Source organism: Podarcis gaigeae (genome assembly GCF_964106915.1).
Source record: "Podarcis gaigeae genome assembly, chromosome: 1".
Lineage (NCBI taxonomy): Eukaryota > Metazoa > Chordata > Lepidosauria > Squamata > Lacertidae > Podarcis > Podarcis gaigeae.
Genome location: NC_139678.1, coordinates 27,655,501 through 27,679,941, shown reverse-complemented (window position 1 = coordinate 27,679,941; position 24,441 = coordinate 27,655,501). Strand labels below are relative to the sequence as shown.

At 43.3% G+C, this 24,441-nt stretch overlaps 1 protein-coding gene across 7 annotated transcripts in view; it reads right to left on the bottom strand.

Annotated features, from left to right (window-relative positions):
• CEP128 (centrosomal protein 128) overlaps window positions 1-24,441 on the bottom strand; it is a 187,994-nt gene that overhangs the window by 102,379 nt on the left and 61,174 nt on the right. For all 7 annotated transcript variants that reach the window (XR_014562471.1, XM_083732094.1, XM_083732095.1 and 4 more), the window contains 3 exons: window positions 8,497-8,673; window positions 6,449-6,508; window positions 3,320-3,512 (listed from right to left, as the gene is read on the bottom strand). Coding sequence is in view for 6 of the 7 variants with exons in the window: in XM_083732094.1 (XP_083588220.1) it covers window positions 3,320-3,512; window positions 6,449-6,508; window positions 8,497-8,673 (430 nt within the window). In the remaining variant the exon portion in view is untranslated. The remainder of the gene's footprint in view (window positions 1-3,319; window positions 3,513-6,448; window positions 6,509-8,496; window positions 8,674-24,441) is intronic.

The window sequence follows — 24,441 nt, the reverse complement described above, 5'->3', positions numbered from 1 at the left end:
AAGCCCCACTGAACCTCTGGAAGATAAAAGACTGTTTATGTATGCAACAGCTGAGGGGGAAATTATCTTAGCCCCAAAATGGAAACAACAAGAAGTACCAACGAAAGAAGAGTAGCAGATGAAGATGATGGACTTTGCAGAACTGGCGAAGCTGACAGGAAAAATCTGAAACCAGCAAGATCAAGAACTCCAAAAAGACTGGAGTAAATTTATACGATATCTGAAAGATTACTGTAAGCAATTAACATCAATAGCAAAGTTGTCTGAAGATTTGTAATGAGAAATTCTCTACCTTTCTATTTTTATTTAAATCCTGAGTTACTTTGTAATGTGTGTAATTAGAATTGGAAAACGTACAAAATGCAATGATATAAAGGTTAGTTTTGAAAGCCATGAGGCGAGGGGGAAGGAAGTCGACAGGCTCTAAAGAGCCAGGGACGTGAGATGATGATGATGATGATGATAATAATAATAATAATAATAATAATAATAATAATAATAATAATAATAATTTATTTGTACCCACCCATCTGGCTGGGTTTCCCCAGACACTCTGGGTGGCTTCCATAGAAACCAAAAATACACTAATGATCGTGCATAAGTGGGGGAACACCTGTATATTGATGTCACACCTACCACAATATAAATTATTCTAGTCTTTAGGCAAGGGGAGGGAGAAAGTAAGATTCAGTAGCCAGTTTCTGAAGCAACTGCATGTTTACTGTCACAGCGTATATGGTCCTAAAGATCCCCATTGCATGTACATACGGTAGCAAACTCAAGTTTACTGTTCTAGTATGGGAGAAAATCCTGACAGTCCTGGTTTGTGACCAAACCTGTGTTTTCTTATCAACTCTAGTTTGTCTCATCCCCCCCTCCTAAATATGAAACCTTTCCAGGAATGGGAGATACTAGATGCATGGTGTCTGTGGCAGCTGCTACACATTTACCATAACATCTAGTTTGGCCATTTACCAAGTGTATGTGCACATTTGCTTATTCACCTGCGGATGAAATGAGTAAGGAAGATGTGTCTTCACTTAAAACCTCTTTGGTGTACATCTGACAAGATGCAATAGAGTGAAGCACCCTTCAGACACATCAAAAATGCACAATCTGTTAAAGAACCCGACTTCACTCTTCTTCAAAACCAGGGAAAAGCAGTATGCTTGTGAAACATATGGTTATGGAAGATAAAAGGGAAAGTGGTGGAATAAGCAGAACTATAAAAGAGTTAGCAATGAGAAAAGTAACAAGATCCCATGGGGACATTCCTGTTGAATGTGTATGCAAATACAGAAAGCGCAACACTGAGAATATGAGAAGCCATATCTATATTTTAAAAGAAAAACAAGGCAAAATGGTGGTGTTAATAGATTGTTCTGGGTAATCGGGCATTTAGATAACAATATCCCTAGCTTTGTTTCAGTTCTAAGAACTGACTGTACTAAATGCCCGTTTCCCCAAAAGCAAAAAAGTAGCTGAAAAATAAATTCTGGGGCTCCCTTCTTCACCCTATATATAGCTGATCATAACTCATTTTAATTAGCACAAAGCTTGCTTTCAGGGTGGGAGCAGAGGGAATTAACTTGCTTTGGAGAACGGATATCATTCACAGATAAATTTCATCATTAGACATCATTAGGAATCATAAAGAGATTTCAGGCCATCTCCTGACATTTACCATATTTACATATATATGTGTGTGTTTTCTGCATATCCTTTGGGTTAAATGAGATAAACAACTCTTTGTGTGTCATTCAAGTGGGAGAAGAACTTCTTAAAGTAAGGAAAAGTGATAAGCATGTTCTGAACTCAAAAGGAACAAACTTCTGAAAATGCCATCCTCTACTCTCATCTAATATCTGCCTCAATCCAGGTCACAGTATGCCTCCAACATTGCAGCTGAAAAAGTAGCTATTTCACTTCTTGTCTATTTTATAAAACCCCATGTTGCCCAGGTATTTTAATATTCTGAGACACAGCTCTTTGCAAAGCAGTAATTGTAACTTGCTAAGAGATCACAAAGAAAAATGAAAAAATTGCATTATCAACCAGAATGCTCTCCAACAGCAGAACCACCCAACTTCAAGTGACTGCTGAAGTGCTGGACCAGCATCTAGTGTCAGTTTGGGGCAGAAAGAGGCCCAAAAATCTTAAAATGAATCCCAGCAAGACAGAGGTTCTGTAGATCTGCAGTTCCCACATCTGGGAATTGACACCATGTTCTTGATTGTGTAGTGCCTCCCATAAAACCCAGGTTCACAACTTGGGGGTGACTCTTGATCCTAAATTATCGCTGAAGACTCAGATGTCTTCAGTGTTGAAGCACAGCAATGGCCAGCTCCAGCTCATCCATCAGCTATTCCTGGACCAGGACAGCTTGGCTTCAGTTACCCATGAACTAACAGCCTCCAACATAGATTACTGCAATGCACTCTACATGGGCCCGCCCTTGAAAATGAGCTGGAAACAGCAGCTGGTATGGAATGCCATTTTTTAAAAAATGGGTAATGAGGGAAGATCAAATTACCCTAATCCTCAAATCTCTGCAGTGGTGGTCTGTGAATTTCTGAGCCCCAAACAACTTAGGACCAAAGTACTAGGCAGAACTCCGTCTCCAGGAGCTCCCCTATTAAGACCTGCTAGGAATGCCCTGTTTGTTGACCCAGGCTTCTGCTAGGAGGGTGACAGCATGAAGAAAAGCATTTTTGGAGGTGCCCCCCCCCAATGAATATTTGGTTGCCCTCATTTAGGAACAAACTAAAAAACCTTTTGTTCAACTAAACTTCTTACTGACACTGCTACCTTTTGTTTGTTGTTAAAGTTTTGTAAGTTTTTAAATTGTTGTTGTGCTATATGAGCAGCTGCTCTGTGCCGCCACTGGGAGGAAGGGGAGGATATAAGTATGAGGAAATAAATAAATACTACCATGAACCCAGTTCAGCCCTTCCTATCCATAACATGCAGTTCAACAAAATCTTGTGCTCTAACATCACTGCATTGTTGATTTCCCCACCCTTGCTCCGCATCATTGGCTGATGCTGTCAAAGTGTGTGTTTGTTTGCATGTATGTGTGTTTGGAGGAAATGTGCAGAGTAATGGGCATCAGAACATGAAATAAATTGTGCTATATGTCATGGACGGTAAGGGTGGAAGTTGACATGGGGCTGCCATTTTCAGCTTCATGTTCCCGATAACTTGTATCTCTGGACTGCAGAACTGGAATGTTTGCTGCCTGTTAGATAAATCAGGGTTGAACTGACCTGGGAAATTAAGAAGGATTTTGTTTTTAATGAATACGGCCTGTCAAGCTCACCTTTCCTCTCTTGGTAAACTTCATCCAGGAGCTGCTCCCGTTTTTCTAATTGGCCTAGGAGGTTTTGGTGCTCAGACTCTTTGCTCAAGGTCAAATGTTTCAACTGCTCTCGGTTCTGCAGCAGCTGACGCCGAAGTTTCTTTTCCTTGGTCTCTCTCTCCTTCACTTCTCCACACAACCACTGAAGTTTTGTCTAGAAGAAAATGTATTTGCATAATACTTAACAAGAAAGGGCCTTTACTGCAGTCTTCCTCAACTGCACTTCTAACGGCAAAGCTTTGCCAAACTCAAAATGCAATAGGCTAAAAGAAGCTGTTCCAGTTTAAAGTCCTGCCAGCCCCGTCAGGGGTTCTTTAGTTGTGATTCCTCTGTTGCAACTGGTCCCTTCCAACTTTACAATTCTGATTCCCACCCCATCATTTTTCTCCCACCCCTCCCCTCACGCTTCATTAAAATTTTCATCAGTTTTGGTTCATGTCTTCTCAAGTGAGATGTATTCATTGGCCGGGTGGGATTCACAGCCCTTCTACAGGTTTGCCAGGGCAGTTTACAAACCCCAATACAGGCTTTATCCAAGTTTGGCAAATTCTATTTCCTGTCAAGTCCTGAGGCTAAGGACAGATTTCAAAAAGTAATAAAATGGCTGAAAGCTGACAGATTCCATAATCCATCAAGATGAATCTGTACACAGATTCAGCTTTCTTGATTCTTTCCTGTATGTAGAAGTATGCTGTAAATGGATACATTCTGCATTTGGCGATGCTCTTGGCACTACTGCATCAAAAGGTGACCACTATATTCAGCTCTGGCCAAACCAATTACTGAAAATTCCAGTACAGTGGTACCTCGGGTTGCAGACGCTTCAGGTTACAGATGCTTCAGGTTACAGACTCTGCTAACCCAGAAATAGTACCTCGGGTTAAGAACTTTGCTTCAGGATGAGAACAGAAATTGCGTGGCAGCAGTGGTAGGCCCCATTAGCTAAAGTGGTACCTCAGGTTAAGAACAGTTTCAGGTTAAGAACAGACCTCCAGAACAAATTAAGTTCTTAACCCGAGGTACCACTGTACAAACTAACATGATCTGCACCTTCCAGACATACAGTGGTGCCCCGCAAGACGAATGCCTCGCAAGACGGAAAACTCGCTAGACGAAAGAGTTTTCCATTTTGGAGGTGCTTCGCAAAACGAATTTCCTATGGGCTTGCTTCGCAAGACGAAAATGTCTTGCGAGTTCCTGCGGGTTTTTTTTCCTTTCCCCCAACTTTTTCTAAGCCGCTAAGCCGCTTATCTGCTTATCCGATAAGCCGATAAGCCGCTAAAAGCCGCTAATAGCGCTAATAGTGCTAATCCGCTAAGCCGTCAATGGGCTTGCTTCGCAAGACGAAAAAACTGTTAGACGAAGAGACTCGCGGAACGGATTCTTTTCGTCTTGCGAGGCACCACTGTATGTGGACTGGAATGTAGTTAGTCTTTGAACTTCTCTGATTTTTATTATTCAGTTATCAGCTCAAAATTGTATTTCAGGATAAAATACATTTAGAAGAAAATATGCTATTTGATTCTATTTATGTTGCACCCAAGTTTCATATATATTCATTCATAAGTCCTTTTGTCCCGTTTCTCCACTAATGCACAGGTTTTTTAAAACTAAAAAAACCCTGCATAATAATTCTAATTTATATTTCTATTTAAACAATTAAGCAATGGTTTAAAACAAACTGTGGCTTATTGTGGCATGTGAACAAGGACCGCTATGCTATACTGAGCATAAAGAATTAACAATATACAGTGGTACCTCGGGTTAAGTACTTAATTCGTTCCAGAGGTCCGTTCTTAACCTGAAACTGTTCTTAACCTGAAGCACCACTTTAGCTAATGGGGCCGGAGCACGATTTCTGTTCTCATCCTGAAGCAAGTTCTTAACCTGAAGCACTATTTCTGGGTTAGCAGTCTGTAACCTGAAGCGTATGTAACGTGAGGTACTGGGTGGATATTTATGCAAGTAGATCACTAATGGCACAAATACAGATGGTACAGATCATAATTCCATGAAAATTACCCCAAATCCTTAATTTCTTCAGTCTGTATATGAGAGTAAATACCTCAGTAAGGGCTAGCACTTGTTTGCCATGCCATTTCGTTCACCTTCCATTTGTCATTTACGTACTCCCGATATTAAAATGCCGCGAGCATGTCACAGTCCAGGATCTAAAGAATACTTTGAAGAAGTGCTTCCTCAAATTCACTGGTTTTGCTCAACCCCCATTCCCAACCAGATGCAGCTCCTCATGCTTAATGGGAGGTAGCACCCCAATTTCCTTGAGATTTAGGAGCAGTTTCTAAGAGGCTACAGGGAGCTGCTTCAGTAAACGGGGCCTCAGAAGCTTTACTGTGCATGTGGGGCTCACACCACAGCAGTCAATGCCTTTGAGCTCTTTAGAGTGTTCATCTGTAAATGCAAGGAACTCAGGCGATGAAAGAGCAAGTGAGTAAAGCCATATTTCTTGCAAACCAATTATTAAGGCTGTTTGGTTTTGGGGTGCAAACGGTATTTCCAAAGGCCCCTTCATTTCAAGACTCACCTTCTAATAACTAAAAAGCATTCAAAAGGCAGATTTATGAATCAATTACTACATGTCCTCTGAAAGGTCTTCTTGATGCTTGCGCCTAGGGTTTCAGCATCAACAATCTGAATAGTGACTCGGTTTCCTCTACAGCCATTGTCCTCCAATTCAAACTCTTATCTCCAGTATTTATGGCAATATTCACTCCTGGCCCATGTGCATTACAAACTAGCCCATCAATAACTTCAGGCAATCTTGCTAGCAAACAAATGCAATTTCGCCCAAGTCAGACGGTCAACTTTCCTCCCCTCACTGTGACCCTAATATACTACAGGGATAGGTCTTGTCTCATGAAGCAGCAAAAAAAGTCTTTCAGCTCGTGCGAAATTTAAGACGATTAAAAGATACATGATAAAAGTTGCTTACAAAGTTACCAAAGGGAAAAGCAATAGCAGAAGCTACCAGTCATTGGTTTGGTCTTTAAAGCCAATACAACGCCTAAACACATTAGGGATTAGGAAATGTAGCTAAATCATAGGCTAATTGTTAAAAACAGTATTTACCTTTGTTTCTGCCAGCCATCGATGAGGGTCATTCTGTACCCCAGGTGTAAGTGATATTGCCTAAATCATATTTGAAAATGAACAAAATGAACAAACACTGGTACATTAATACACAAGGCTAGGTAAAAATGCCAATTAAAATACCAATTTTAGTCTAAATATTTCTTCAATAGGTCTGAGCAACTTATTTCTGTAGCATGCCTAATTGTTGGGTATAGTAGGACATCTCCCAGATAGAGAGACTTTTTTTGCAACCTGAGGAAAGGCAGGCGAGAGAGAGAGATTATTTATTTATTTATTTATTTATTTTACACAAAAACTGTAACAACAGAAACCTCAATTTAACCGCTTGTAACAATATAATTATTTTTATTGCTTGTCTGTGCATGTCTTTGTAGCAATTTGTTATTGTCATTGTGATGGTGGTGATACCATCTTGTTGTTGTTGATTAGATTTGTCACTTTTGTTCCCCTGATGAATAATATTTCAAATTATGTAAAAAAATAAAATAGAAAGGGCAGCTTTTAAACTACCCCTGAAAGGGTTAAGAAAAAGTTAATCACATGCTGCTATAAATAGGTTTTTATGAGGTTTCCCTGACATGCTTCAGAAAGGGAGGGATTGTACCCAGTGCATGTGTAATAAGAATAAAAAAAACTGGTATACTTTTGGTTTGTGTGCATGCTTATTTTGGTTTTTTAATAGTCATTAAATATAAAATTTGATGATTTGCGCTCAAGTAAGTTCCACTCAAACGCAGGTGGCACTGTGGGTTAAACCACAGAGCCTAGGACTTGCCAATCAGAAGGTTGGCGGTTCGAATTCCTGCGACGGGATGAGTTCCCGTTGCTCGGTCCCAGCTCCTGCCAACCTAGCAGTTCGAAAGCACGTCAAAGTTCAAGTAGATAAATAGGTACCGCTCTGGCAGGAAGGTAAACGGCGTTTCCGTGCGCTGCTCTGGTTCGCCAGAAGCAGCTTAGTCATGCTGGCCACATGACCCGGAAGCTGTACGCCAGCTCCCTCAGCCAGTAAAGCGAGGTGAGCACCGCAACCCCAGAGTCGGTCACGACTGGACCTAATGGTCAGCGGTCCCTTTACCTTTACCTTTAAGTTCCACTCAAAGTAGCCCACTGAAATTATTGAACCTATTTTTCACATCAATTAATTTAAATGGGTCTAGTCTGAAGTATGACTAGCATCCACTTCATGATCCACTAAAGCAGCATGGCTACATTATGTGTGTCTAGCGCTGGTAGGCATCATCTTTCTTAAGAGCACAAACTGCTTGACACAAAAAGGAAATCACACACAGCACGAATGAGCTAGGGCTATTGGACCCTGTTTCAATATACAAATATAATTTAGAAAGGAAAACAGTGAGGTGACTAATGTAAGAGCAGCAAACTATGTTTTTCTATGTGCATTTGGTCCCACCCTATTCTTTTGAAACATTTTGTGTTCTGAATTGCTGTAAAATGCCCTGGGACCTTGGAGAAACAATAGCAATAATAACCTAAAACGTGCACTTCTCTTAATGGCACGGCTTACACACACAGCAGATAAGATAGTAAAACTGTTCCAGGGCTGTATTGGTTTATAGTATAGATGGGAAGATCACATGAGCAAATGTTCAACTACACATTAAGCTTCCTGTATACAGAAAATTAGATGTCAGGAAGAATTCTTGTCAGCCTAAGCTTTTCTTTGATGTACCAGCTTTATATGTAAAGGGTTTTTTCATTCAACCATGCAATCCTTGACCTGCAGTCTTAAATTTTACTACCTCCTCTACCGTTTGCATGAGCTAGGCTGAATAAAGCAGATGGTATCGGCCAACAAGTTAGATACAAATGAATTATTGAGACATATTTCTAAAATAGCAATTGCATTTTTTTTAAGGCAGAAGATTATCAAGTGCAACTCCTAATCTTCTGTTTCATAAAACATCTACATCAAGAGTAAGTTTAACAAGCAGCCATGAATAAAATGTTATGTCCATGTAATTAACAAGATTAAAATCTAAGGCCAACTGAAAACTCATAGTTACTGTGAATTTCTCCACTGAATCCCTTGCGAGGACTTCACAAGCTGCATCAATTTCACTTCCTATCATAGACAGGATGGATTCCTGTTCATTTTGCAGGCTTCTCAGTTGATCATGAAGATGTAATCTGTCTTCTTCTATCCTTCTTAAGTGATCATCTTCTCCCAATGTCCTTTTATTCTAAAGCAAAAAATAACATCATATGAACTAAAAGTTCTTCTGTCAGATAATATCTGAACTTCCAAAACAGTGAGAAACCATAACGCACAAGCACATCTATGCTTCTGGGGAGGGGGGAGGGAAATCAGTGCTGTGCACTTGTCATAAGGTGCAACTGAACATGCTGCGCCAAAAATAGCCTACAATTGATGGGATGTGTCCTTTTGCTATAATTGCATTTGGTAGTGAAAAACTTGACCAAGAAGGGGTGAGAGAGAAAAGTGCAGGAGAGAATAATTTGTAAGTTGCCACATTAGCAAGTCAAAGCCAAACGTTCAGCAGAGTTGCTCTGTCCACACTACAGTCAAACCCCAAGGAGCTGTCAGATTGATTTCATTTAAAACTGCATGCCAAAAGAACAGTTCAAGCATCCAAACTCCTTCTGCAGCTTTCCTGACTGCAAGTCAGAGACACGTAGAAACAGAAGTAGGAATAACTTGTGAGATGATCTCCATTGGAAAATACGTACAACTTTCCTTGTATGCATGGATCTGAGAAAATGGTATTTCAAAATGAAAAGCAAGCCTTATGCCCATATACTACATTGGATTTTCAACACTTATTGACACTCCCCCCCCCCCCAGCATTTTAGAATTTAGAATCAGACCCCACTGCATCCCTAGATCACGGAGACAATGGGATCTGATCTGGTTCAGACTGGCCTGAATCAAGTCAGCCTGTTTCCTAAATTGTTTAGTAAATAGCTTGGCGTAAGCAAAACAAAGTCAACTCAAGTCTGGGGGATCTCTCCCATCATTAACAGAGGCTAAAAGTTAAGACCTATAAACTAAACAGAAGATACCTGGAGGCACTGAGAGATGGATGAGACTTAGACACATTGATTCAGATTTCAACATTTTTGCCCAGGCTTTGGGGGAATAGGAAGGTGAACTGGGCATCTGTATTTCTATTACTGCTATTGCATTTATTTCTCACTGAATTTGTTAATTCCCTCCCTGCAGTTTTAATCTTACTGTTTAATTTTTTGTTTGTATATTTCTTCCCTTGGACCTTTGGTCAAAAAGGGCAGATTATAAATACTACTAGTAAGGTAAGGTAAAAAGGTGAAGGACCCCTGGACAGTTAAGTCCAGTCAAAGGCAACTATGGGGTGTGGCGCTCATCTCACCTCAGGCCAAGGGAGCCGGCCTTTGTCCACAGACAGCTTTCCGGGTCATGTGGCCAGCATGACTAAGCCACTACTGGCGCATGGAGAACCGTGACGAGTGCCAGAGCATGCAGAAATGCCGTTTACCTTCCCGCCACAGCGGTACCTATTTATTTATGGAAGACTGTGACGAGTGCCAGAGGACACAGAAATGCTGTTTACCTTCCCATCACAGCGGTACCTATTTATCTACATGCACTAGTACACTGGTACACTGGTTGACAGAAGATGGGACAGAATGGGAGCTCACCCCATCACACGGATTCAAACTGTTGGCCTTCTGACTAGTAGTAGAAGTAATAATAATAACAACAACAACAACATCTGGGTCACTGAAAATGGATGAAAACATGAAAACAAGGGTTTCACTGCCATCAACATGTTCTCTGCTAAAGGCCTTAATCCATTATTTGTGGGCAACTACAGCCAAACAGATTCCTAGAACCCTATAATTTTAGGCCAAGTATGCTACCGGCAAACACCGGCCTAGTTAATTAAAGACCCCACACTCACCAACATACATACACAACAAAGGCAGAGGGGTGTATTCCTCCAGGAGGTCAGGACCTTTCCACTTCAACCACTGTACAGTATTTATTATGTTAGTGGATCAGAGTTAAGCTGGCATTTGAGTGCTAAGGAAAGTTGAGCCAAAGTGGAAAACACAACATTGGGGAATAAATGAGTTGGAAAAGAGCCAGCATCACTTAGGCAGCCTCAGTCAGAAGCAGTAGCACGCAGGGAGAACAGGATGAGAGCCTTTATTGTAGCAGCTTGGTTTGCCTTTATTTCTTTCAGAGTTGGCAAGGAGAGTTGCAGTTGTTGGTCTTCTTTGTAAATTCTTCCATCTAGCAAATAAGCAGAACCTAGAGAGCAAATCCTGCCTAACATCTGAAGATTTATCGAAAAGCAAAATGATTTAATTTTATACTTCATTGCTGAGGTTTGCTCTCAATTGACATCTTTCATCTGAGATGACAACTGCCCGAACCACACGACGGCTTAGTTTAAAGCGTCAGCAAAATATTAACAAAGCAAGCCTATCCCTGAAATATAGAACTGCAGGAGCAGCACCAGTGCAAGGGGGAATAAGCAGGGCCATTTGGGACATGATGGGGGAAGGAATGGAGCTCATTCAGAATCCTATCCTTTGGTCTGTCTTCAGTGCCATTTTCTGCACCTGCATAATAAATTTTGCCTACAAAAGTGGGGGAAACCAAATTATTGGCTCAAAGCTCTGCCCTCAAAAGTTACACAGGACGACACAATTCCAAGTAATTTTAGCAGTCAGTCACAGCACATTATCAGCAACATATAAGCCTCAGCTAAGAACACGGACAACACCACCCTGCGGCCATATCCGCAGAACCAGGAATATATGATCAGGGACAGTGATAGGGAGCCTTGAAGAAAAGAAGCATTTTGCACAAACAATTAATAGCCAAGGTCAACAATGAAGGAGAAACAAAGAGAAAGAAAACAAGGCATTCGGGGCCACCCACTGGCACAACAAGGATCCTCCTCTCTTTGAATTTTTCCACCTTAGTTGGTCATTAGAAGAACTTGTAACTAAGAATTTGTACCAGAGTTTGCTTATTTCTGACTCCCTCCTAAATGGGTTTCTCTTTTACATTGCCTTTTTAGATTGTAGACCTGAGAGCAGAGGCGGTAGTGATTTCTAATCCACCCCGGGAACTTTTTTTGGCTGTAGAAAAGGGCAGAAGGATCTGTCAGTGAACCAAGAAGACTGGCCTGCTGCAGAGCAGGTCCACCCCCACCCCAAGTCCCCAGTAATAATGAATCTAAACAAACCAAGTTGCACAACACTTCGGTTACACATGTCGCTATCCCAAATCAAATTGCTACTTATCTCGGGTTAGTAAGTGTCCCAAAACAAAGCCATATGTGTGGTGACTGAAGATGACCACTTAAGTCTGTTTCCTTGGATCATTTTTTCATGTGAAAAACATCATGGTCCATTTTTACTCCAGTATTTTCCACTAGCTGGAACAACAACAAAGCACCCCGTGGCAAACATTAATAGAGTTCTTGGGATATTTTGTTGCCTGAGCACTTTTTTTCTTCTTTATTTCAAAAAGAAAACTTTGTATGATTATTTCAATCTGCTTTCCTGGTCACTTTTTTTTGGGGGGGGGATAACAGGTTATGTTGGCTGTGAGGGACGGGGAAGCAAGTATAGGAATCAAGTGATTTCTTGGGATATTTTACGTCCCAGACACTTTTAGTTTACAGCAGGAAAACTGTAAATGGTGTGAGGCTAAAATATGGAAAGACAGTTTCCTGTGCAGGTGACAATACCCTGGTAACAACACACACAACGTAACAGGCTGTTTTTGACTATGTAATTTATATTTCAAACACAATTCAACATACAATTCTCATGAAGTGTAATTCCATAGACCAACACATCATGCAAACAGAACGTATCAAGAGAAATTAAAGTCCAATGGATGGTCAGGAGATAAAGTCCATTCGGTTCCTAATTCAGTGACAATATCCTAGCACTGAAGTTCTGTGCTGTAGGTCTGCTTCTGTATAAAGTCTACAGTGAAATGCACACTTGAGGTAATTAAATAAAAAAAAGCTTCAATTCTGGCCATACATTATAAAGAAACAGAGCACTATCACCACCAATAATGCGTCAGTTTTGAAAGCACGGAAGTAATTGGAAGTTACAACAAGACAGTCTACAAACAGCTGCATTGAAGGAATTGTATTAGGCACTCTAGATCAGGGAAGCCATTTTACTATAGACCAGAGGAGCTCACACTGTCTGGAAAAAGATGATTCCACATATACCTTCAGCTATTTAAATGAAAGGAAGGTTTGTCTATTCCAGCACCAACCAGGGCATTTTGCCAACTTTGAAAGTGCTTTGACTCCAACAACAGGCCTGCCCAGCAGCTGGTATCACACAAGGTGGGGCAGAAGAAGAATCATGTATGCGTCCTGTCAGGGAACTGCCATCGGAGGGACAGGTGGTGGACAGGCTCCAGGAGAATAGGAGAGAATCTGCAGCAGAGGAAGGAACCAGCAGGGGGAGTGCAGGAGTCACAGCGGAGGGGAGGCTCTGGGATACTTCTAGTGAGAATAGCGAAGAGGTAACCAGAACCCCGTTAGGAACTCCCACCCTTCGCCGGAAACTGTCACGCAGAGAGTCACGAAGGCGCATGTCCGTCAAACAGCTTTTATGTTGGCGTAAATTCCGTAGACGCCCACTGTCAGATTCTACCAGCGACTGACAGAGTCATGCTTTGGGGGCTCCGTTAGTGCCTCGGTTTGGATGACCAGCCAAACCCCAGAGGGATCAAGTTTTTACGCACAAGCAGCTCACTATCCCATCACAGCAATCTGACAGTCTTTGAAAGCAGCTTGTGCAAGCAGAGGGCATCATGAGCGAACCAGCCGGAACCGGAGGAGCAGGAGCCGGAGCTGGAGCAGGTCCAAGCCTGGAAGAAAGGTACAGGGCGTTGGAGGTCCAGCTGGCGCTGCAAACGGCGAGGCTCGAGGAGAGGAGGGCTCAAGATGCGGATAAAGGGAAAACCACCCCACTTGCCAGATGGGTGCCTGGATTGGTGCAGAAATTTGGGGGGGATCCCAGGAACTATCAAGCCTTTAGGACAGAGATGCAATATGCTCTCAATCTACTGTTTGATGACTTCCCCGATGAGAACTCTAGAGTGGCATACGTGATTGGCCATCTAGAGGGAGGGGCGAAGGACTGGGTTCGGCCCCTGATGGCAGCCAATAATGAAATCTTAAAGGACACTATGAAGTTTTTTCGCGCCATGGACTTGATGTTTTCCAGCGAGATCGAGCAGGGGGTGGTGCGCAGACAGTTAATGGCGTGTAAACAGGGGAGCCGATCTGTACGTGAGTACTGGACTGAGTTCACCATGCTGATTCATAGACTAGGGTGGGACCTTGCTAGTGAACCTATTCAAATGCTGTTTGAAGAAGGTCTCTCTCCGGCAGTGAAAGATGAACTTTCCCGGGTGCCTAGGGCGGAGTCTATGGATCAGCTGACTAAATCAGCGCTGTCCATAGGAGCACGCCAGGAGGCTAGAGCTATGGAAAAGCGGGAAGGAAAGGGGGAACGTTGGAAGGACTTCCGCATTCCAGAGATTCCGGAGCAGCCTTTCCCGCCAGCAGAGCCGATGGAACTTGGAACAGCGCACGCGCGCGCAGTTTCAAACACCAGTGAAGGGCGGAAGAAGGAGGGAAAGAGCGGCAAGAGATGCTATCTCTGCCAACAGCCAGGTCACTTTGCCAGAGTCTGTCCGCAAAGGAAGGAATGGCAAGGGATGGCGGGAACTGTTGGGGGGAAGGAGGAAGAAGAAATCACGGAGCAAGTAAAAGCCAACGCCTGGTTGCCAACATCAGGGCACAGCAGCCAGGCCAGGGAGTAGTGAATGTGCCCACGCCGGAACCTCCAAGACCAGCGCTTGTGATAGAGGTGTTGCTGGAACTGGCAAACGGACACCCACTGAAGATAAAAGCGCTATTGGATTCAGGTAGCTCATGTAATTTCATGAGTAAGGAGTTTGCAGCTGAACACCAGATACAGACTATCCCATTAAGTAAGCCTTTGCAGGTTACCACGATTGATGGGAGGGAGCTGTTGGGAGGAGAAGTGAACCAACAAACTGTACCAATGATAATGAGGGTGGCAAGACACACAGAACTGATAGCGTTTAACGTAGCCACCTTGGGAGGAGCTCCTATTATCTTGGGAATGAGCTGGCTGGCACTACACAATCCGCTAGTAGGCTGGCATCAGAGAGTGGTTTCCTTTGGATCAGCACATTGCCTAGAACACTGCAAGGAGGGAGAGGCTCAGGCAGGGGCCAGGGCCACTCTAGCAGGGATGGAAGTGATGGACAAGGGGAGGGTGCCACCACAATACGCTGACTTGATTGACGTATTCAGCGAAAAAGAAGCAGATAAACTGCCCCCGCACAGACCCTTTGACTGTCAAATTAACTTACTCCCAGGAGCACAATTGCCAGTGGGCAAGCTGTATGCAATGTCAGACAGTGAGATGCAGGAGTTAAGGGAGTTCATTGACAAGAACCTCAAGCGAGGTTTCATCAGAGAGTCACGAGCGGTGGGGGGCAGCCCAGTGTTCTTTGTGGACAAAAAAAACACGGGCAAGCCCAGGCTTGTATGTGATTTCAGGGCCCTAAATGCAGTGTCAGAACCAGTGACTTTCCCTATGCCTAGAATTGATGACATTCTAACACGGGTGAGAAAAGGGAAAATTTTTACCAAGCTGGACCTTAGGGGGGCATATAACTTGATACGTGTGAGAAAGGGGGATGAGTGGAAGACCACTATGTTCACCCCCTTGGGGGCTTTTGAGTACCGGGTTATGCCTTTCGGATTACAAGCGGGCTCCGCCTGCTTTCAATCATTCATGAATCACGTCCTGGGGCCACTGCTCTACAAGAACTGCGTAGCGTTCTTAGATGACGTCCTGGTGTACTCAGAGAATGAGGAGCAGCATGTGCGAGATGTAAGAGAGGTACTGAGCAAGCTGCGAGAAAACCGGCTGTGGGTGAAACTGGAGAAGTGTCAGTTTCATACCAGGGAGGTGGAATTCCTGGGGTACCGGTTGTCTGACAAGGGATTGGCCATGGATCCCAGCAAGGTTCAAGCGGTACTGGAATGGAAAACACCAAAGACCAAGAAGGACGTGCAAAGGTTCCTGGGCTTCGGAAACTTCTATAGGAAGTTCATCAAAAACTTTGCCCATTTAACAGCGCCCATCACGGATTGTCTTAGTAGCAAAAAGAAATTTGTTTGGACGGAAGAAGCGCAGCGGGCGTTCGAACGTTTAAAGCAGGCGTTTGCGTCGGAAGAGCAACTTTTGCACGTGGATCTACAACAACCAATGAGAGTGGAGACTGACGCGTCAGACCGAGCGGTGGGGGCCGTTCTTCTCCAGCCGGGAAAAGATACGTCTGAATGGAGACCGTGTGCATTCTTCTCGCGGAAGTTGAACAAATCCGAGAGGAACTACACAGTATACGACCGAGAACTGCTCGCCATTCATGAAGCATTCCGGAAATGGCGGCACTTGCTGATTGGGGCGCAGCACAAGGTTCAAGTCCGAACTGACCACAAAAATCTGGAATACTGGAGAACAGCCCGAGTGCTGAACCAGAGACAAGTGCGATGGGCCCAGGAGTTCTCCAAATTCCACTTTGAGATTCGTTACGTGCCCGGCTCCGAGAACGTGAGGGCGGACGCTCTTTCCAGGAAACCTGAGTACTTAGAGGGGGAGGGAGCGCCTGAGGCAAGGCATGTAATCCCTGAAGACCGCTGGGTGTGTGGGGCGGCATTGGTGGGGCAGAGGGAACTGATAGAGGGTACTGAGAACGATGAATACGCCCAAGAGAAACTCAGAGAGCTCAGGAGGACAGAGGAGAACCCAGGGGGGTTTGAAGAAAAGAACGGGGCATTGTATTACAAAGGGGCACTGTACATACCCGATGGGGAACTGAGGGGCAGAGTACTCAAGCAGTTGCATGACAGCCCCACAGCGGGACATTTTGGACAGCACAAAACCATGTGGTTGGTTACCAGGGAGTTTTGGTGGCCCAAGGTGAGGGAGGACGTACGGGAATATGTCAGGGGTTGCGACAGGTGCCAGCGAGCGAAAGGAGAGAGGGTGGCGCCAGCGGGGCTATTACAACCCTTACCCACGCCAGAAAGGCCATGGGAGGCAGTATCCATAGATTTTATGACGGACCTGCCAAAATCCAAAGGCAAAACAGCTGTCATGGTGGTGGTAGATCTATTAACCAAGATGTGTCATTTTATAGCTTGTTCACATGCGGTCACAGCGGAGGAAACCGCCAAGTTGTTTGTAGAACATATTTTTAGGTTGCATGGCGCCCCCTTGAGGGTTTTGAGCGACAGAGGGAAACAATTTACTTCCAGGTTCTGGAGGAAACTTATGAGCTTACTGCACGTAGAACTCAATTTCTCAACTGCCCGGCACCCAGAAACAAATGGGCAAGCGGAAAGGGCAAACGGGATTTTACAACAATACCTGAGGTGTTATGTAAAGGACAGAGAAAATGATTGGGTGGATAAGTTACCTCTAGCAGAATTTGCCTACAACAACGCGGAGAACGTGTCCACAGGGATGAGTCCCTTTCTGGCAAATTATGGGTGTCACCCCCGGGCATTCCCAGGAGAGGGAGGGGGGAGGTGGAGCGTGCCGGCGGCAGAATATTTTTTTGAAGAGATGGAAGCGATCCACCGTCAGCTTCAACTTAACTTAGAGAAAGCCAAGGAAGAATATAAGAAGCAAGCAGACAGAAATAGGAGGGAAGGTGAAACTATAAGGGTGGGAGACCGGGTGTGGTTATCCACCCAAGGACTACCGTTCAAGGGCGGGAGTAAGAAATTGAGACCCAAAAGATTGGGACCCTTTGAGGTCATACAGCAGGTCAACCCAGTAGCATTCAAACTCAGGCTGCCCAGTCACATGAAATTACACCCAGTATTTCATAGGTCATTACTGTCGCCGTACCGAGAGGGACGTGAGTGGGGGGAGCGTGAGAGAGAGGCCACCCAAACGCCCGTGATAGAAGAGAGAGAGCGCGACATGAACGTGGCAGGAATCATTGATTCCAGGTGGAAGGGGAATCAGGTGGAATATCTGGTAGAATGGGAGGGGGAAGTAGAGTCGGAAAACACTTGGGTACCAGCAGAGGTAGTCAATGACGAGGTCTTAATAGAAACATTTCATCAGCGTTTCCCAAGAAAACCGCAACCCGTGGCACGATTTAGAAGGGAACACTTTGGGACCACCGATGAGGAAGGAGAGTTTGAAGGGTTCCCAGAGTCAGGGGTGGGTGAGGAAGCCGACTCCGACGAAGAAGAGGAAGACGGGGAGAGAGACGGTACGCCGTGGCTAGAAGTGTTTGAATCCTCGGACGACGAGGAGAGTTCCTTCAGGGGCTTTCCGCCCTCACCGCCAGTGGGAGAGGAGGCGGGAGGGGGTGAAGGGGGCCCTGGGGGGGAGGTGGATGTCAGGGAACTGCCATCGGAGGGACAGGTGGTGGACAGGCTCCAGGAGAATAGGAGAGAATCTGCAGCAGAGGAAGGAACCAGCAGGGGGAGTGCAGGAGTCACAGCGGAGGGGAGGCTCTGGGATACTTCTAGTGAGAATAGCGAAGAGGTAACCAGAACCCCGTTAGGAACTCCCACCCTTCGCCGGAAACTGTCACGCAGAGAGTCACGAAGGCGCATGTCCGTCAAACAGCTTTTATGTTGGCGTAAATTCCGTAGACGCCCACTGTCAGATTCTACCAGCGACTGACGGAGTCATGCTTTGGGGGCTCCGTTAGTGCCTCGGTTTGGATGACCAGCCAAACCCCAGAGGGATCAAGTTTTTACGCACAAGCAGCTCACTATCCCATCACACGTCCCTATCTATGTTACTGGGGGAAGGAGAATAGCACAAAACTTAACATTAAAGCATGTCCTTAATAGAATATAAGCTGCTGAAAGATAGAGTTAAGGTAAAAGAAACAACAACAACAGCTGTATACCCTACTAAGGCTTTTTGATGTTCTTGAAATAATATTTATGGTAACAATATAAACTAGAAAGAGAAGTTGAAAGGAATCAAACATCCTGTCTACGGATGAGGTTTCTCCCAATTCTAGAATTCTTTTCCTTCTGAAGCCTAAGATATTATCTGGTCATATTTTTGGCCACTAATGAATACTTCATGTTGAAACACATCTGGCCTTTGTGTGCCCACACACACACAAAGTCTACTTTAACTTGATTTTTCAGCAGAAAGAATAATAGCACCAAAGAACCTACGACGTTTTCTGTGATCCAATAGAAGTCCCAGTAAAAGCCAAAACTTCAGTGATAGTAGACAATAAGTGATTACTTATCATTGTAGCATAAGAAGAGCCCTGCTGGATTAGAATGAAGGCCTAGTCAGTTCATGTTTTCCATACTGACCAACCCAATGCCTTTGGGAAGCCCCTAAACAGGAGAATATCTCAATTCCACACACAAATACAGAAATAAAATCATTAACTATGGATTATCATCATGATGGTCACTTTTAATATTCACTAGATGCAATGGGGATTGTGATAATTGATCGGCTCCTGCATTTTAGACACTGATGTAACACTAAAATCTGCCCAATGCTATAATGGAAGCGGATGTTGCTGCAGGATGGAAAAAGAGAAGACCTCAAAGGGATTTCATGTACGTCATATAATCGTATTTGCCAATTGCTCTTATAGACTGACTTGTTTGTTTTAGAAAAGTACAGCCCTGTTATGCATGTGGGGAGAAACCCCAAAGGCTTTCGCTTGCATATTTTGGATGGGGTCAATGGTTCAGTTTCTCCCAATTGCTTGTGAGGGACTTTTTCCCCTACAACATTTAATAAGTAAAGTTAAACAGCTCTCAAACAAAATGAAAAACAGAATGTGAACACTCGTTTGACATTTTCTCATTTAATAGATTTTTCTTTGACATTATAAAAGAGCTAGTCCTGAGCAGCTGCTCAGATCAGATCCAAAGAATACAACCGTAAGGATCCAATCATCTCTCTCTCTCTCTCTTTTCCCTTTTTGTTTTTTACCCAAATAAATATTTTGATTTGGTAAAAACGGAATCCGTGCTCTCATGTTCTCTCTTTAATTACGTCCATGCAGCAAGAAGAGTCATCAGAATGCCTGTCATCAGAAAGCGCAAATCCAAACACAGCTTGGCCATGTCAGTCTTTGGGAACGGAAATGGCTGGTATGCACCGGCACAACTTTATTTCCAAGCCAAAGCTTTAAGCAACCTTTTGGTTGTATAATGGCCTGGAGAACACAGAAAACCATAAGCATCTTTTGTTGGGGTGCTATCGCTGAGTCTTTCAAATTACAAGATGAACTTACATTTTATTAAAAGAGGGCAGAATGTTTTTGTTCAAAGCTTTCAACTGGAACATCACATTATTCATTTGTCACGTCCTGCTAATATACTTGGAGCCCGTTAAATTCTGTCACCTATTCCTGCCACCTCCCGCAGAATGTTTAATAAGGAATCATTTTTAAAAGCATTACCAGAAGTTTTAAAGTAGAATGTGCTGCTGCAGAGTAAAGAGGTTTGGTGTTACAAGCAGACAAAGCACATCTTCTGCAAAGCACAGCTCTCTTGGAAAACACCAAATAACAAGGAATAACATGCTTGGAAGAAAACAAGGAACAGGCGAAAACCTGGTGACTAAACAAATGAACAGCAGAGAAGGTGTCAAAGCTTTTAGTGCGCAACAGATTTAATAGGGAGCAAACTGAAGTCTTTTAGAGAAAAAGGTTGATATGCACAGTCAAAGAAAGGCAAGCCAGAAAGACTTCTTTAAATGCTTGTTTGGTGTGCAGAGTTCAAGGCGTTCTGATCACTCCAGTACTTCCTGCAACTTTAGATATTCTGCCCCTCCATGGGAACAGATTCAATTGGGATTGCAAAGGTTTTGTTCACTTCAAGGTTAACTTGGGAAACTCCAGTTATCCCCCCCACATCCAAATGAGGTTGAAGCTATCATTGTAGCAAGAGGGAAATAATTACTCAGAAAGTGTTAGTGTTCCCCAAAAGAGATCTGTTGGAATGTAATGTAAAAGTGCTGTCTAAAATGTATAAAATATTATTGGAATGGGAGACAAAGGATGAGCAAGTAAAATCTTCAATGATACATTGGTCAATAGATATTGGTCATTATATAGACATGGAAGCATGGGAACGACTGTGGAATATGGATATAAAATTTACAGCATGTTATGGTTTAAGAGAAAATGATATGATATTGATGGTATCTAACACCGAGTAAACTGGCACAAATGTATAAATCTCAATCAAATAAGTGTTGGAAATGTAAAGAGAAAGAAGGTATGGTACTTTTTATCATATGCGCTGGTCTTGTTGTAAGGTTAAGGCTTACTGGAAAATTATATATAATGAAATGAAAAGGATGTTTAAAATAACGTTCGTAAAAAACCCCAGACGCTATTCTCTTGGGAATTATAGGGACAGAACTACCTAAAATGTATAGAAATTTATTCATGTATGCGATTGCAGCAGCAAGAATGTTACTTGTCCAAAAATGGAAAGAAGAAGAAGCCTCAGCAAAGGAAGAATGGATACAAAAACTTGTGAAATATGCAGAAATGGTGAATAAGAAATCAAGATCACAAACTTTTTATAAAAGAATGGAAATGGTTTATTGAATATTTACAGATCAATTGTAAACAGAGAAAAACATTGGCAGGACTATTGTAATAACCTACAGTTTCGTAAGAATACATATTTAAAGAAGATAAATAAATGAACAAATTAAGTTAATTTGGATATGCAGAAGATATTAAAAATAAATTTAAGGAACCGCAGAAAGTGGGGGAAGGAAGTCAAGTTTTGAAATGTCAAAATGATTGTAAAATCAGTGAAATGTATAAATCAGAAAAGTATAAATAATTTTTAAAAAGCAGGAGAAGAAAGTGTTGCTATTGCATGCTCCCAAAAGTGTCATTATTGTATGTGACACCACAAACCAGCATGATCACCATCAAGAATGACAGAAGTTCACAAACAATCTGTGCCCAAAATTAATTCATTAAAGGAGAAAATATTAAAATACTCCAGAGTTCCCAACAAAATTCTAACATATGCATTCGGGGTGGGGTGGACTGATGGGACAGAAAACAATATACATTTGTTAAATTTGCTCATTCACATATCCAAATAGTGGCAGGGTTGGGCCACCAGCCAAAGATGGTGGAAGCCAATCTGTGCTGCCAAGGCCATCTGAGCCTCAAGCGACAGCAACAAATCCATAGACACCCCCAAGTTATGTACTTGCTCCTTAAGAGGCAGTGAAACCCCATGAAGAGTAGGGCAACCTCCCATCCATCCAGTCTAGGGAATCGCCTACTGACAGTGCCTCAGTATTATCCAGATTGAGCTTCAGTTTAATGGATCTCATCCGGTTCATTACTGAGGCATCTCCAGTTCTACAGCAGATCACCTGTTTTCTGGATTGGGTTCTAAAGCAGTAGGAGTAGATTTCATTTATTTATTCTTGCTTTCCAAGTTGTTTTGGTGAGGTTTGCATTTGTAGCTTAAATTCCTTGCCTGTGACATGTAGCATGTCATCATCCGGATGATAAGGGCTAACCTGCAAATAGCAATTGGTTATAAGGGAATTGATCTTAGTACCGACACTTGGACTAGTTTAAATTCAGGGCCCCTCTTAACCTGCTTAGCTTTGCCAATGAAATCATATAATCTGGTTCCTCCAGACTGTTTCTCAAAGTGCATGGGCTGCTAGATGTTTGAGAAATGTCTGCATGGCATGCTAAAATTACTTATGCATATATATATATATATATATATATATATATATATATATGCAGGTTTTGGTGTCCTCGGGTGTCTTCCCGTGTAAAAGTTGGGGTGTCTAGGCGACGTTTCGACGAGGTCTCACTCGTCATCTTCAGGCTGGTGCTTTCGGCTTCTTGTTACTGGAACAGAGCGGGATCTCAATGTTTGAGTTCCTATAAATACTGTAGAGGGGGTGTGGTGTCTAGCCTCCAATGTTCTGGGCAGAGAGGAAGTTCCCAGGCTAGTGTGCCTTTTCTTCTTTTGTTCCTTAATTACTTGAGAGATACCTTGAGTGATTTCTTGAGTGATATCCTGAGTACAACTTAGGTGGGTCATTAGGTGTGGATTAGTTGCTAAAGTCTTTGTGTCTTGACCTCTTGAACTTTGTGAAGAGTTTTCCTGAGAAGATGGCTGTATTGCACTTAGTTGTGCTTTGGCTTGGCTTCGTGTATAGGGGCGAGCTGTGGTTTTGTGGCTTGTGTCAGCCAGATCTGTGTAGGGATTGCAGGGGGGTGCAGCATCCGGAGGTGCCACCATGGATTGGCTACTGGATGGTGTCAGTAATTCATCTGTGGAGAGGGTCTGGGTTTGGGTCTGGTGTGGTTGATTGGTGTTGGCGTTCTGTGTGCCTCTGGATCTGGTGTCAGTTTTTGTGGGGAGGGCTAATTTCCAGATGTCTGGCAAGCGGGATGTGTCGTCACGCTTGTTCATGTTGTGAGGGTGTTTCTCTATCTCGATGGCTTCCATGATTATTCTCTTGTGGTGATGTTCCGTGTTAAAGAGCAATTTGGAATCTGCAAAATTAATTTCGTGTCCTGTTTCTTTCATGTGTTGGAAAAGAGAGGAAGTTTTTTCTTCTTTTTTGACGGCATTCTTGTGTTCTGCGATACGTGCATTTATTCGTCTGTTTGTTTGTCCAATGTACGTGGCTGGGCAGACTTTGCAGGGTATTTCATAGATCCCTTGGTTTTCCAACTGGATTTTATCCTTGGGGTTTCTGAGGATATTGGCTATTTTTTGGTTGGTGCAAAAGGCTGTTTTGATATTGTGTTTATGGAGGATTTTGCTAATTTTATCTGTAGTGCCCTTGATATAAGGAAGGAGGGCCATGCCATTGTTTTCTTCTGTGTCTTGGTTTTTGGGGGGTGTTTCCTTTTGGATTAGGAAACACCCCCCAAAAACCAAGACACAGAAGAAAACAATGGCATGGCCCTCCTTCCTTATATCAAGGGCACTACAGATAAAATTAGCAAAATCCTCCATAAACACAATATCAAAACAGCCTTTTGCACCAACCAAAAAATAGCCAATATCCTCAGAAACCCCAAGGATAAAATCCAGTTGGAAAACCAAGGGATCTATGAAATACCCTGCAAAGTCTGCCCAGCCACGTACATTGGACAAACAAACAGACGAATAAATGCACGTATCGCAGAACACAAGAATGCCGTCAAAAAAGAAGAAAAAACTTCCTCTCTTTTCCAACACATGAAAGAAACAGGACACGAAATTAATTTTGCAGATTCCAAATTGCTCTTTAACACGGAACATCACCACAAGAGAATAATCATGGAAGCCATCGAGATAGAGAAACACCCTCACAACATGAACAAGCGTGACGACACATCCCGCTTGCCAGACATCTGGAAATTAGCCCTCCCCACAAAAACTGACACCAGATCCAGAGGCACACAGAACGCCAACACCAATCAACCACACCAGACCCAAACCCAGACCCTCTCCACAGATGAATTACTGACACCATCCAGTAGCCAATCCATGGTGGCACCTCCGGATGCTGCACCCCCCTGCAATCCCTACACAGATCTGGCTGACACAAGCCACAAAACCACAGCTCGCCCCTATACACGAAGCCAAGCCAAAGCACAACTAAGTGCAATACAGCCATCTTCTCAGGAAAACTCTTCACAAAGTTCAAGAGGTCAAGACACAAAGACTTTAGCAACTAATCCACACCTAATGACCCACCTAAGTGGTACTCAGGATATCACTCAAGAAATCACTCAAGGTATCTCTCAAGTAATTAAGGAACAAAAGAAGAAAAGGCACACTAGCCTGGGAACTTCCTCTCTGCCCAGAACATTGGAGGCTAGACACCACACCCCCTCT